General features: G+C 40.4%; 1 protein-coding gene across 1 annotated transcript in view; it reads left to right on the forward strand.

Moving 5' to 3' along the window:
- Positions 1-9,029: 9,029 nt before the first annotated feature.
- The window catches only part of LOC133665259 (augurin-A-like), a 9,092-nt gene continuing 3,666 nt past the window's right edge, over positions 9,030-14,455 (forward strand). The window contains exons 1-3 of the mRNA XM_062070511.1: positions 9,030-9,258; positions 13,965-14,015; positions 14,132-14,310. Of these exons, the coding sequence (XP_061926495.1) occupies positions 9,189-9,258; positions 13,965-14,015; positions 14,132-14,310 (300 nt within the window). The 5' untranslated portion in view covers positions 9,030-9,188. The remainder of the gene's footprint in view (positions 9,259-13,964; positions 14,016-14,131; positions 14,311-14,455) is intronic.

Raw genomic sequence — 14,455 nt, forward strand, 5'->3', positions numbered from 1 at the left:
ATAGGAACTGGCCTTCCCCCATAGGGACTTTTCCTATTCATGACTGGGGATACTGGGGACCTTGGTAAGAAACACGTGTGACGTATATCCGCCTGCGCCCCGTGACATAGTACTTTAGCGCCTCACACACCACTGCGAAACAACCAACATCATCATGGACCCCGACTTAAACAAGTTGAAAAACTTATTCGGGTATTACCATTTAGTGGTCAATTGTACGGAATATGTACTTCACTGTGCAACCTACTAATAAAAGTCTCAATCAATCAATCATCATCAATGTGCGGCCGTAGCCGAGAGACCTTGCACAACCCTCCGCCGGCAGTCGGGGTCGCCCATGGCAGAGCCCAGCTCTGAAACAAGGATCCCAGGGTCCCGTGCGATTACTTCGGGGTAGGTGTGGCGACCCCTGGTAGATTGTTTCCAAAGGAGAAGATGTGATATCAGCTCCGTCTTAGCACGGAAGCAGTGACCAGCAAACTGTGCGTGACGTTGGCTCAGACGCTTGCTCGAGGTAGGTTGCCGTATATTTGGTCCAAGGTTGGATGGGACTGCCACGACAAGCCTTGAACCCTTCAAAGCAGGTTGGTTGGTATGGCAACCGTCAAGGCGTTTGTGAAGGCGCGCATTGAGGGTCCAGGTCTCGGAGCCGTACATGTGGATGGGTTCAATGGTAGACTTGAAGAGGTCTAGCTTAAGTGAATTGGGCAGGTTGGAGTGCCATATGCTGTCCAATTTTATTACGTGCTTTCCAGGCTTGGGCTTTCCTGGTATGGAAGTCATTACCGGAATCCATGATCCAAGAACCGAGGTACTTAAAACCGTCAAGTGGGGCTCCAGATTTGGAGGACAGTTGTACAGCAGTTTCGGTTGAGACACATTTTGTCTTCAAGGGGTTGCAGTGGAGACCAACGCAGTTAGCAGCATCCTCTCGAGTCCTACCTCATCTGCAAAATCAAAATCTGTGATGTTTTTCTCCGGGTGTCTGCGGCTTGTTCGGGGCTTTAGTAGCAGCCCCATGTTGTTGTTAGCGATAAGAGAGACGCGGAGGACATAATTAAGGACGATGATAAAAAGAAAAGGGGCTAGAGTGGCTCCCTGTAAAACGCCAGCGCTGATTTCAAACGACCCAGTTTCTCCGTCAGGGGTGATAACTCTCGTACTGGTATTGGTGTAAAGAGCCTTAATGGCCAGAACAATGTCATCTGGAATACCATAGCGGGGTAAACATGGCCTCTCTGTTGACAGAATCAAAGGCTTTCTTGAAGTCAACGAACAGTAATGTAAGATCTTTCTTTCCGTTCCTCATTTCTTCCACTATCCTCCTCAATGATAGGATTTGCGAAAGAGTAGAACGCCCTCTACGAAAGCCGTTTTGATTGGCACGGAGAAGCAGATCTACTTTGGGGGCAAGTCTGTGTAGGAGCATCTTGTTGTATGACTTCGCCGCTATGGCAGTTAAGGAGATCCCGCGATGATTGTAATCAAGAGTAAAATTTCCCTTCTTTGGGACAGGTAGAGTGTACGAGGATAGCCAGAGTGAAGGTGCTTCACGGGAGGTATACACATGATTGCAAATCTCCAGAAGAAGCGGATGGAAGGTCTTATCTTTCCAGATCAGTGGGGGGGATATTGTCAGGACCGGGGGATTTCATGCTGTTCAGTCCATAGGTAGCTCTTTCAAGTTTGCTGATTGTAAACGGATACGTATTGTTGTTGAGATAGCTCACAATTTGAATTATTGGGAGGTTTTGTGGGACTGGTGAAGATTCCCAGAGGAACTTCTTAAAGTGGCTCAGCCAGCCGTTTTTGCGCTTTTCAACAACCAACAACCCGCCCGCGAAAAGTGAACAGAGAAACAACACAAGCAAGAATGGAGACCCCGGAGGCTTAATCTCCTCTGTAGAATAGGCGGCAAGGAGAGCTTTGACCTCCCGTCGGTCCATTTATCGCTTGCTGTGTCCATTTTTCCTGTTGCTGTTGCGATCTCGTAAACAACTCTGTGGGACTTTTTATAAATGGCTGGTCTGTGTTGTCGCTAGGAGAAGCTTGTCAATTCAATCAATCACCAAAACCTACACATTTTAGTTCTTGTGGGACTCAGTTTAAACTTTGCCTCAGAGTAGGAGCTAAAATTGTTATAGGATCTGAGGGCCGTCATCCCTAGTTCCTGTATGTCGGAACATGACAAAAAACGGCCTGGGGGACTAAAAAGGTTATAGGAACGCCGAAAAAATCCCTACACTCAGAAAACGACTTATGTCAATTATTAGTATCACCTTGTAAACTTAATTGCTGGTAAAAAACAAACCTTTGCACAATTTTTGGAGTTCCACCTGTATGTTGACAAGCCTCCTTTCTCACTGCTATTTCCGCGCAACTGCCTTTCTAGACGCACTAAACATAGATCGATGCAAAACTGTTTCAGTCTTGCTCAAAAAGGTTCATTATGTCTTCTTATTCATATACTCTTTCAAATGTTCTTGTAATCAGACAACATTTTCGGTATATTAGATTGGATTCTCTACCTGACATGTTTCGACTGTCATCTGCAGTCTTCTTCAGAAGGGTCACCTGATCACTGTGACGTGTTGCCTATCAGCTGTTCTTATAGGCGTGGCCAACCAGGCAGACCTAGAACAAGATCGAAAAAAAGAAGAGAAACACATCCAAAATGCACTCAAAAACTGCCAGTATCCCACCTGGGGCATCAAAAAAGGGGAACAACAAGTAAAAAAATAAGGAAAAGAAAACAAAGAAGAAACTCAAAGAAAAACCTGAAATAAAGAACAAAGAGGTCCATAACCTTTATCACATATTAGGGGAGTAACTGAACCAATACAGCGGGTCATGAAGAATCACAAAATAAACCCAACAGTTAAACTTCACACAAAAACAAGACATTTACTTGTACATCCAAAAGACAAACTAGAACACGACAAGAAATGCAGTGTCATCTACGAAATCCCGTGTAAATCATGCGAAAAATCATACATCGGAGAAGCACGGAGGACTTTCAACACAAGGAAGAAAGCACGTCAGAACTAGGCCACCTACTCAGTGGCCTAGTGGTTAGAGTGTCCGCCCTGAGATCAGTAGGTTCAAACCCCGGCCGAGTCATACCAAAGACTTTAAAAATGGAACCTGTTACCTCCCTGCTTGGCACTCAGCATCAACGGTTGGAATTGGGGGTTAAATCTCCAAAAATTATTCCCGGGCGCGGCCATCGCTGCTGCTCACTGCTCCCCTCACCTCCCAGGGGGTGATCAAGGGTGATGGGTCTTCGCCACACCTAGTGTGTGTGTGACAATCATTGGTACTTTAACTTTAAAAGAGACAACTGGAAGGTTCACAAGAAGCCTAAAACAAAAATCCGAACAGGAAATCTTAAAATTAGCCATACCAGATCATTGCAAAATCCATCCATCCATTTTCTACCGCTTATTCCCTTCGGGGCCGCGGGGGGTGCTGGAGCCTATCTCAGCTACAATCGGGCGGAAGGCGGGGTACACCCTGGACAAGTCGCTAACTTATCGCAGGGCCAACACAGATAGACAGACAACATTCACACTCACATTCATTGCAAAATAAATAACCAAATCATGGACTGGGACAACAGCAAAATCATCGGGACAGAAAGTACAAATTCAAACGATGGATTATGGAGGCTATTTGCAGATGATGTGGTCCTGATGGCTTCATCTGGCCAAGATCTTCAGCTCTCACTGGATCGGTTCGCAGCCGAGTGTGAAGCTACTGGGATGGGAATCAGCACCTCCAAGTCCATGGTTCTCGCCCGGAAAAGGGTGGAGTGCCTTCTCCGGGTTGGGGAGGAGATCTTGCCCCAAGTGGAGGAGTTCAAGTACCTCGGAGTCTTGTTCACGAGTGAGAGAAGAGTGGATCGTGAGATCGACAGGCGGATCGGTGCGGCGTCTTCAGTAATGCGGATGCTGTATTGATCCGTTGTGGTGAAGAAGGAGCTGAGCCGGAAGGCAAAGCTCTCGATTTACCGGTCGATCTACGTTCCCATCCTCACCTATGGTCATGAGCTTTGGGTCATGACCTGTAGTGGATTGTCCGAAGCTTAAACAGGCAACAAATTTATTTACCCATTATCAGAAGTGCAGGTTGAATTAAGTTGGCCGTGCAGACAGACCACATGTTACTCCGGAGTAAACAAGACACACACAAGCCAAAATCACTGTCGAGTTCCGGTCTTCTGCCATTTTTTATATGTCTCTTGTGCGTCATTGTTTGTTATCTAATGCGTCACGATTGTTTTGTTTTGGTTTTGTCTGTTCCAAAACAACCTTGTATCTCTTAGTCATATTTGGAAATTCTAAACATTCTGTAGACAGGTTGGCACAACTCCATATTCACCTTTGTCCCACTGGCAGTTTGCAAATACATCAAAGATGCTATTTTAATCCATTTCTAATGGATAAAGCTTTGGCCTGGACAAGAGGTCATCAGGTGGTCCCCAACGTTCACCGAGTGTTTCGACCCTTAACCACAACACTCTCCGGTTGGTGGGTCAGCAGTGATTGGCCAGATCACTGCCCCTCTCATCCAGGCTTCCAGCTATTGTCCTCTCTTTTATGCCAGAGCCAACAGGAGGCTCTCTCTGCCGCTTCTCCCAGCCTACGAACGGCTGTTTTCCTCGAGTGACCTCTCAATCCGACCTTTGTCATCAGATTCCACACAGATTGAGCAGGGAATCCTCGACATCCAACTTCCACTGTCATCAGCCATGCCATCCACCCCTTGTCCCGGCAGTCCTGGAGAAGTTGTTGGTACTTTGTTTTCTTCCTCTCTGCCGCTTCCTGGCACAGAATAGAAGAGAAATTAAATGAGCATACATTCTTATTAGACATGCAATATAGGTCAAAGGTCAGAAATTCTACTACAGACCGAAAGGACAAGATCACGGGTACAAGCGGCCGAAATGAGTTTCCTCCGCCGGGTGGCGGGGCTCTCCCTTAGAGATAGGGTGAGAAGCTCTGTCATACAGGAGGAGCTCAAAGTAAAGCCGCTGCTCCTCCACATCGAGAGGAGCCAGATGAGGTGGTTTGGGCATCTGGTCAGGATGCCACCCGAACGCCTCCCTAGGGAGGTCTTTCGGGCACGTCCGACCGGTAGGAGGCCACGGGGAAGACCCAGGACACGTTGGGAAGACTATGTCTCCCGGCTGGCCTGGGAACGCCTCGGGATCCCCCGGGAGGAGCTGGACGAAGTGGCTGGGGAGAGGGAAGTCTGGGTTTCCCTGCTTAGGCTTCTGCCCCCGCGACCCGACCTCGGATAAGCGGAAGAAGATGGATGGATGGAAAATCATGGACTGGGACAACAGCAAAATCATCGGGACAGAAAGTAACAAATTCAAACAATGGATTAAGGAGGCGATCGAACTAAGGAAGCGGCCCAAGGAAACCATCAATCGGGATGAGGGGGCATACCTTGGACTCCCTCCTCCATTAACCATCAAGCGGCGGGGAGGGTAGACTTGACAGGTCGGCCTGGTTGGCCACGCCTATAAGAACAGCTGATAGGCAACACGTCACAGTGGTCAGGTGACCCTTCTGAAGAAGACTGCAGATGACAGTCGAAACATGTCAGGTAAAGAATCCATCTAAAATACCAAAAATGTTGCCTGATTACAAGAAAATTTGAAAGAGTTTCAGTCTTGCTAAATCACACTGCGTGTGCTAAATAATTATATTTGCATCTCCTCCTCCCAGTGTGGTGGGTGATCTGATTATCAGCATATAGTCTGCATATTCATGATGACAGACAGGTTAAGTAAGGCCATGTCTACACTAAGTCGTTTAACCCCTTAAACGAATAATTATTTAGCCTAAGCCCCGTTTCAGCCACACTAAACCAGCGTTTAAGGTCCCCCTCCTCGGACAAATTTTTACACGGGTAAGCGCGCCGTGTATTTCTTGAATCTTCGGCACTTAGCTTTGTATGGACTCGTCGATCGTTTACAAAGTGAGTTCGGAGAGGAAGTGACGCCAGAAAGACTGCACCCCACACAGGAAGTGACGTCAGAAAGAAGGCGCCACAGCCAGCTTCATAAAAAAACGGTTTCGTAACTCTGAGCTAACCACTGGAAATATGGAGGCGAGTCATCCAGACATGCCCGTGTTTCTCCTTCTTCTACATGTTCAGACGCTTGTGGAAATCACACATGAATACCTTAAGAGAAAGCGATTGCAGCTATTTGGGATACAACACTTCTCAGACGGCAAGAGAACTTTCCAATGTCCAGGTCAGCTGTGATTCTACTTACCGAAAAACTTTGTCCATTTGTCGAAAGAGAGACAACGAGAATGCGGGCTGCGATAAAAAAGGTAGCTTTGTATTACCTGGCCGTCGAGGGAAAACTATGGTAAACAGCGAATGCTTTTGGACTGGCAAAGCACACTGTATCAGTTATTGTCCGCCATGTATGTCGCCGACTCACCGTCTAGATCCAGAGTATGTAAAGTCACCAAAAAAGAATGGACGATGAAGGTGAAGGCAAAATAGTGAGGAGTGTCCTGACCAGATACCTGGAACCCTAGATTGATTGTTGTCAAATGTTCTTTGGGCCCCACAGCACACTGGATTCCAGTTAATTGAAATACCACAACACTGGATATTGTTCAGATAAGTTACATTTTAGAACTTGCACACAAAGCGACACTGGAGGTGACTATGACGTGCGCATTTTCCACGCATGCGTACGAGGTCGCGTTGCGCCGGCAGACGGAGGGGGTCTTAAACGACCATTGTGTGTGTGTGTGTGCGGACAGGGATAAGGTTAGGTGGGATTTATCCTGGATAACCTTAGCTGGCTTAGTGTAAACGGGGCCTAAAAGACAAGATTAGTGGATCAGCTGTGCGTGTGCTATCAAGTTTGCACGTGTTTTACCACACCTTTGAAGCGCTATCATACGAAGCCGACAAAAATGTGTATTTTAATAAGTACACTGCAAAAACTGAAATCTAAGTAAGATTAAATATCTCAAGTAAGGGTGATATTTGCTTATTTTCTGTCTGATAAGATCATTCTTCTCACTAAGCAGATTTTATGTTAGAGTGTTTTACTTGTTTTAAGTGTTTTTATTTGGTCCTAAATGATCTCAGTAAGATATATTGAGATATATTGAGTAAAACATGCTCGAAACTAGAATATCAACTGTTGCAAAGCTGTGTCATTAAAACTCACAAGTATAAAACTACTTTTTTAAAGTAATAATTTCTTACTTCAAGCATGAAAAAAAAAATCTTGATGCCGAGCGCATGTCATTATGTCAAGATAATGGCACTAGCATTTACTTCATTTAAGAATATTTTTCAACATATTGAGCAAAAAGGTCTTGTTTTTTTTCTACCAAGAAAAGTGCACTTGTTATTAGTGAGAATATACTTATTTTAAGGTATTTTTTTTGGGTTCATTGAGGTTACCTAATTAGGGTCCGCCCTGTACCCTGTACAAAGGACTCCCACAGGGAGTCCTTTGTACAGGGTACAAAGGAACCTATTGAATTTGTAAGGTTTTATTAGGGTCCGCACAGGACCATTCTTTCTTTATTATTCCGCAGCTTTGCGCACTACTTTGCCCCCCTTAACATGCTTCAAAACTCACCAAATTTTACACACACATACAAAAAGTGGTACAGCCCACTTTAGTCTAAAAACCAAACCCCAAAAATCAAATTTGCGCTCTAGCGCCCCCTAGGAAAAAACAAAAACAAACTGCCTGTAACTCCCACTAGGAAGGTCGTAGAGACATGAAACAAAAACCTGCATGTAGGTCTCACTTAGACCTACAATTCATAATTTCACATCCTCGGGCAAAAACCAACAGGAAGTTGGCAATTTCCCATTTTAGACAAAAATGTACTAAAAACACTCCTTTTTACGTCTTTGACCGCTAATTTGTCCCCCTTAAAATACTTCAAAACTCACCAAACTTCTTACACACATCGGGACTGGTGGAAATTGCGATCTAAAAAAAAACCGAACCCCAAATCTCAAAATTGTGCTCTACATAATTTTTGAAAAAAAACAGAGTAAAAACTGCTCCTCAGAGGAAAACTCAGACAAAACTGCTTGTAACTTCCGGTAGGAACGTCTTAGAGACATGAAACAAATACCTCTATGTAGGTCTTTCCTAGACCTACATTTCATAGATTGACATCCTTCAGCAAAAATCAACAGGAAGTTTGCTATTCCTCCTTCAAAACAAAATTTTTGTTACAACCGGTCACCAAACATCAAACGTTATCTCCTCTGAGCGCGTTTGTCGTTTCGGCTTCAAACTGCTACAGGAGAGGGATTGAACCCTTCTGATTAAAAGTTGAAGAAAGAATTGTGATACGTGCTACCGTTTTGATTTTACGAGCCTTCAAAGACCCACTGCACTGATGCCTATAATGACAACGGAAAATGCAATTATTGCTTTTTTGTCCTCAAAATTCTACACACAATACCCTATAATGACAATGTGAACTCAGACACAACTTCCTCTAACTCCCAGTACGAATATCGTAGAGACACGAAACAAAAACCTCTATGTAGGTCTCACTCAGGACTACCACTGGACAAAAGTATTGGGACACCTAGGAGAAGCACCTGCCAAAAGGCGGACCCGTCCAACGCTGCTTGCAGCTTTAATTTCACTTGTTTTGGAAAGTCTTGACAAGCCGAATTTTCTTGTTCTATTGGCAGATAATTTTGCTTAGTTCAAATAAAATACCCCTAATTTTTGTATTTTTTTGTTCTTGTTTTTGAACACTGACTTTTTGCATTGTATAACGTCTTTTTTTTTTTTTTTTTGCTTTTGTTTACACATTATAAATATGAACAAGGCTCCCTGCATCTTTTTTTTATTTTTATGAAAAGGGCCAAAAAAGTTTGGACATGCAAATACCAAACAAGCCAAAGCAGAGAAGGTTTCTCCACTTTTCTCTCCGAGTGCTGCTGGAAAAGTACACAAGTTTTCCAGCTGCAGTCTTGTTTCAGAAGGCAACATTCCAGCCAGTGCCTTAGGTCGCTTTCCACTTGGAAAACTGGGTGAATGCGCAGCGTCATCCCCCCCCCGGACCCCCACTCTCCCTAAAGCCTCTGGTTGGAGCGCACATAGTTATTGTTGCCCGCCAGCTCAGCTCAGCTCGGTCTGAGGAGAACTTGCGGCTAAAAAGATGGCATCCCAGCTGCTGTGTTGGAGGCTGATGGGCCTCGTTGCCTTGCTGACCTTGTTGGCTTCTACAGGTAAGTTGTAGCACTTTTTCTAGGATAGTCGTGTTGTGCAATCTTACATACACTTAATGGTGGGCGCTTTTCATTAAAAGTATAAATCACTTTTTGTTGCAACAAAAACATGCATGACATTTCACTTTTTGAAATGTAAGTCATTAAAAGTCTTTAACTTCCTTGAAAACGACCATAGAAATGTGATGCATTTTTCGTATTAAAATGTTATACCAATAAAGTGGTCATGATGCAGAAAATTGAAAAAAAATAAAATGAAAAATGTAATTTAAATAATGTAGTAATAATATAATAGAGATAATATAATAGAGACTGAATGATCTATTGTGCTTAATCTATTTTTGTGTATTATGTTTATTCTTATGTATTATGTAAATAGACATTAGACAGATATTGAATATATGCATATATGAATTATGTCTCATTATGATACAATATGTAAAAACAAATGTACACATATAAGAAATAAAGTGTAAAAAAATGGGGGAAATAAATACATATATATATATATATATATATATATATATATATATATATATATATATATATATATATATATATATATATATTTCTTACTATGCATTATATTCAGTGTAACAGTAATGAGAAAACAGATAAAATATGTTTTTAAAAAAATTAATAAGGAAAAATAATTTTAATAATACACATGTACACCCATTTTAGTTATTATTGAAATATTTGTTATGAGTTATAAATGTAAAGTTGCTATTATACAAAAAAATATATATTTTTTAAGATTTTTAAAATGTAAATTTTAAGTATTTATTATGTACTACCCCAAAAAGGGACAAGCGGTAGAAAATGGATGGATGGATGGATTATATTTATCAAAATATATTGAATGTACGTAGTAATGAGACTGGACATTAGACATGTAAAAACATAAGAAATTATAAAGATAAAAACGGTTTTAAAATAAAAGTATACATAAAGTAGTTTTAGGGTTACATTATAAGTATTTATTATGTATCATGATTGGACAGTAATCTATATAATAAATTGTAATAAATAAAACATAATGAATATATAACAACATAATCAATTTATATCATAAAACACCAGAAATAACTGAATATAATAAAACGTAATAAATAAAACATAATGAATATATAAAAACATAATCAATTTATATAATAAAACACCGTAATAAATGAAACATAATAATATATAAAACAATCAATTTATATCATAAAACACCAGAAAAAACTGAATATAATTTGAACTGTTTCCTGACCAAGTTTTAACCAGAATGCACGACTGCGTTTAATATGGTTTATCCAGATGCCAAAAAAGAAGGAAGGGGGAAAAAAAGGAGAGGAAAAATTGAGTCTTGTTGTTCATAAAGTGCTTCACAAAACACATTTGCATTAAACATCACATTCAATTTTTTCTAAATGTACTTTAAGGCACTCCAGCACTCAAACATCTAATACTAATGTCCTTTAATGTCCTACACTTACAAGAAGAGCGTGGCTAACTTGCTGCTTTATTGAGCCAAAAAGAATATAAAAGGAAAGCAGATTATATAATAATAAATAGATTTACATGCAAATCGGCTTCTTTTCTTTTTTAGTAGAGGAGTTTACATTTGCATCTGGCATGAAAAGAAGGAAGTCCTTCTTAAATGTAAGTTATTGGGCTGTTGTAGGGGGAGGGGTCAACGTGCGGGTGTGTGTGTGTGTGTGTGTGTGTGTGTGTGTTCTAAAAGCGGGGGTAGGGAGAAAGATGTGTGTCAAAAAAGTAGCAAAAAGAGAAAAAGTGCATATTAGGCCTTTTTTCAGGGGATGGCAAAACAGAGTGGAACCATATACAGGTGAAAATCAAAAAATTAGAATAATATTAAGGTTTGTTTATTCCAGCAATTAGAGTAACAAGGTGAAACTAGTATATGGCATATAAATTCATAACATGCATCACATTTTTCTAGCCTTCCTTTGATATAATTTAGATAAGGGCTTGGAGCTTATGAAAACCTTGTATTGAAAATCTCCAAAAGTTGGGGGTTTCAAAAACCGTAAGCCATGATCATCAAAATGATAAGAAATACAGGCTTGGCATACCTCACTTTGCAAGTAATGAGTTTAAAACACATACCGGTATTTAGTTTCATGTTTAAAGTCAAATTGCTGACAAGAATGGACTTTTACATGAAATTCTAATTTTTTGAGTTCCTTCTGTGGCAAGGAGAAAACATGTGATGATAGCTGAGTCAGAACAAAAATATAACCATTTTAAAAAAGGTTTAAAAAAAATAAAAAAATGCATTCAATATGCTACATGTAAATGCACATTTTTATTAATTTTTTTATATTAAAAAATATATATGTACACAAATAATACTATTAAATGTGTAAAAAGTTCATTCTTAAATTTGTCTTAATTTTTAAATATAAAGTAAATCATGTTTTTGCAAAGTCTCAAATTAGAAAAAGCAGAAGTTGAGTAATCATTTTTGGGGGCTTTTTTTTGGGATACTGCCACAAAAACATACCCTATATGGCAAATAGAAAATGTGTGACGATAACCACAGAACAGGAAATTGAACGTATTAGTAAATAGAAAAGGCTGATCAGTACACAGAATTAGATTTCGCATACATCATTTCAAGCACAACTGAATTCCTACCTCACTGCAAAAAGTCAGTGTTCAAAAACAAGGGAAAAAAATACAAAAATGAGGGGTATTTTATTTGAACTAAGCAAAATTATCTGCCAATAGAACAAGAAAATTTGGCTTGTCAAGACTTTCCAAAACAAGTAAAATTAAAGCTGCAAGCAGCGATGGACGGGACCGACTTTGACGGCACATAAAATCCAAACCGGAGCAGTAACTAAAACTCTTTGGTCAACTTTTAATCAGAAGGGTTCAATCTCTCTCCTGTGCTAGTTTGAAGCTGACACGACAAACGCACTCTGAGGAGATAATGTTTGAAAAAAGGTGACCGGTTTTTACAAAACTTTTGTTTTGAAGGGGGAATTGCAAACTTCCTGTTGATTTTTGCTGGGGGTTGTCAATATATGAAATGTAGGTATAAGTGAGACCTACATAGAGGTTTTTGTTTCATGTCTCTAAGACATTCCTACTGGAAGTTACAGGCAGTTTTGTCTGAGTTTTCTTCCTAGGAGCAGTTGTGTCTGTGTTTTCTTCCTAGGGGGCGCTAGAGCGCAATTTTGAGTTTTGGGGTTGGGGTTTTTTATTAGATCGCAATTTTTGCCAGTCCTGATGTGTGTGTCCAGTTTGGTGAGTTTTGAAGCATGTTAAGGGGGTCAAATTACAGCTCAAAGAGGCAAAAGTGACTGTTTTCACTAAACTTTTGAAGGGGGAATTGCCAACTTCCTGTTGATTTTTGCTGAAGGACGTCAATGTATGAAATCTAGGTGTAAGTCAGACCTATATAGAGGTTTTTGTTTCATGTCTCTACGACATTCCTACCGGAAGTTACAAGCAGTTTTGTCTGTGTTTTTTCCTAGGGGGCGTTAGAGCGCAATTTTGAGTTTTGGGGTTTGTTTTTTTCATTAGATCGCAATTTTCGCCAGTCCTGATGTGTGTGTCAAATATGGTGAGTTTTGAAGCATGTGAAGGGGGTTAAATTACAGCTCAAGGAGGCGGCGGAATAATAATAATAAAGAATACAACGTTACAATAACAATAGGGTCTTCTGTCCCAAAGGGACATTGCGGTCCCTAATTAGCTAACCTCAATGAACCCAAAAAATACCTTAAAATAAGTATATTCTCACTAATAACAACTGCACTACTATATGAGTATGTATTTTCTGTTTCATTGAAAATAAAACAGCAAAGTCCATTTGGCTGTCATCTGTTTTAATATGAGACACAATTGTGTCAAAGTCATGATTTTTTTTTTTACATGCTTAAAATAAGAAATTATTACTTTAAAAAAGTAGTTTTATACTTGTGAGTGTTGATGACAGCTTTGCAACAGTTGATATTCTAGTTTCAAGCATGTTTTACTCAATTAAGGTCATAAAATCTCAGCAACAAGCTGTAATATCTTACTGGGATAATTTAGGACCAAAACACTTAAAACAAGTAAAACACTCTAGCATAAAATTTGCTTAGTGAGAAGAATTATCTTATCAGACAGAAAATAAGCAAATATCACCCTTATTTGAGATATTTAATCTTACTTAGATTTCAGTTTTTGCAGTGCAAGAAGAAGCTAAAGGCTGTAGCTAATAAAGCAAAATGGGATCTGAGCCGAGGATGTCGTTGTGGCTTGTGCAGCCCTTTGAGACACTCGTGATTTAGGGCTATAAAAATAAACTTTGATTGATTGATTGAAAACGGCTGATGATGCAAGCATGAAAATGACCTGAGAAGTCCAGCAATAGCTTTAAAACGCTTTTCAGTGTCACAAACATGTCTGCCAAACGACTTCAAACAGTCCATTTTAATTGATTTTAACTGTATTACAGTGTCACTTAGAAAACATGTAATATACTTAAAAATATTAGAAGTGCCGTATATCTAAACATACATAATACATTTAAAATCCAAACAATATTTTAAAATAATCTAACAGTGTACATATTGAATACTAGTAACATGTTCCCTTTATATTAGTTCCAATGGGAAAATTAAGCCACCAAGTGTGTTGCGTTGTACTTTTCATAAATAAGCTGAAGTGAGACGTCAAAAAAAGATTGTCTCTTGCCCTAACAGAAGTGACAAGCGCTGGCAAGAAACTGCACCAGCTTTTAAGAAAACGAGAAGGTATGCGCCTCACGTGACGTATTGAACGCGGCATGCCCGCTAATGTAAGACATGTATCCACAATGCTAATATTTGTATCCCCCAACATGTATTTCCTACCTGCGTCATCCATCTAGTGGCAGGAGAGGCAGCTGCATCGTCGTCCTCCTCCAAGGCCTCAGTGGCCATGCCTCCATCCAAAGCTCAGGAGTTTCTGGCAAAGCTGAGTCGCACCAAGAGGAACATTTGGGACCGCAGCAGGCCGGACGTGCAGCAATGGATTATGCAGTTTATGTACATGGGCTACGACGAGCAGGTGGGATACAAGGAAACATGTTAGTCACGTTAAAACTGGAAAATCAGTAAAGAAAATGTATTATAGTATAAATGTGTGTGTGTGTATATATATATGTATATATATAAAAATATATATACAGTATATACACACATATATATGTATG

Source organism: Entelurus aequoreus, linkage group LG14, assembly GCF_033978785.1.
Source record: "Entelurus aequoreus isolate RoL-2023_Sb linkage group LG14, RoL_Eaeq_v1.1, whole genome shotgun sequence".
In the NCBI taxonomy this organism is placed as follows: domain Eukaryota; kingdom Metazoa; phylum Chordata; class Actinopteri; order Syngnathiformes; family Syngnathidae; genus Entelurus; species Entelurus aequoreus.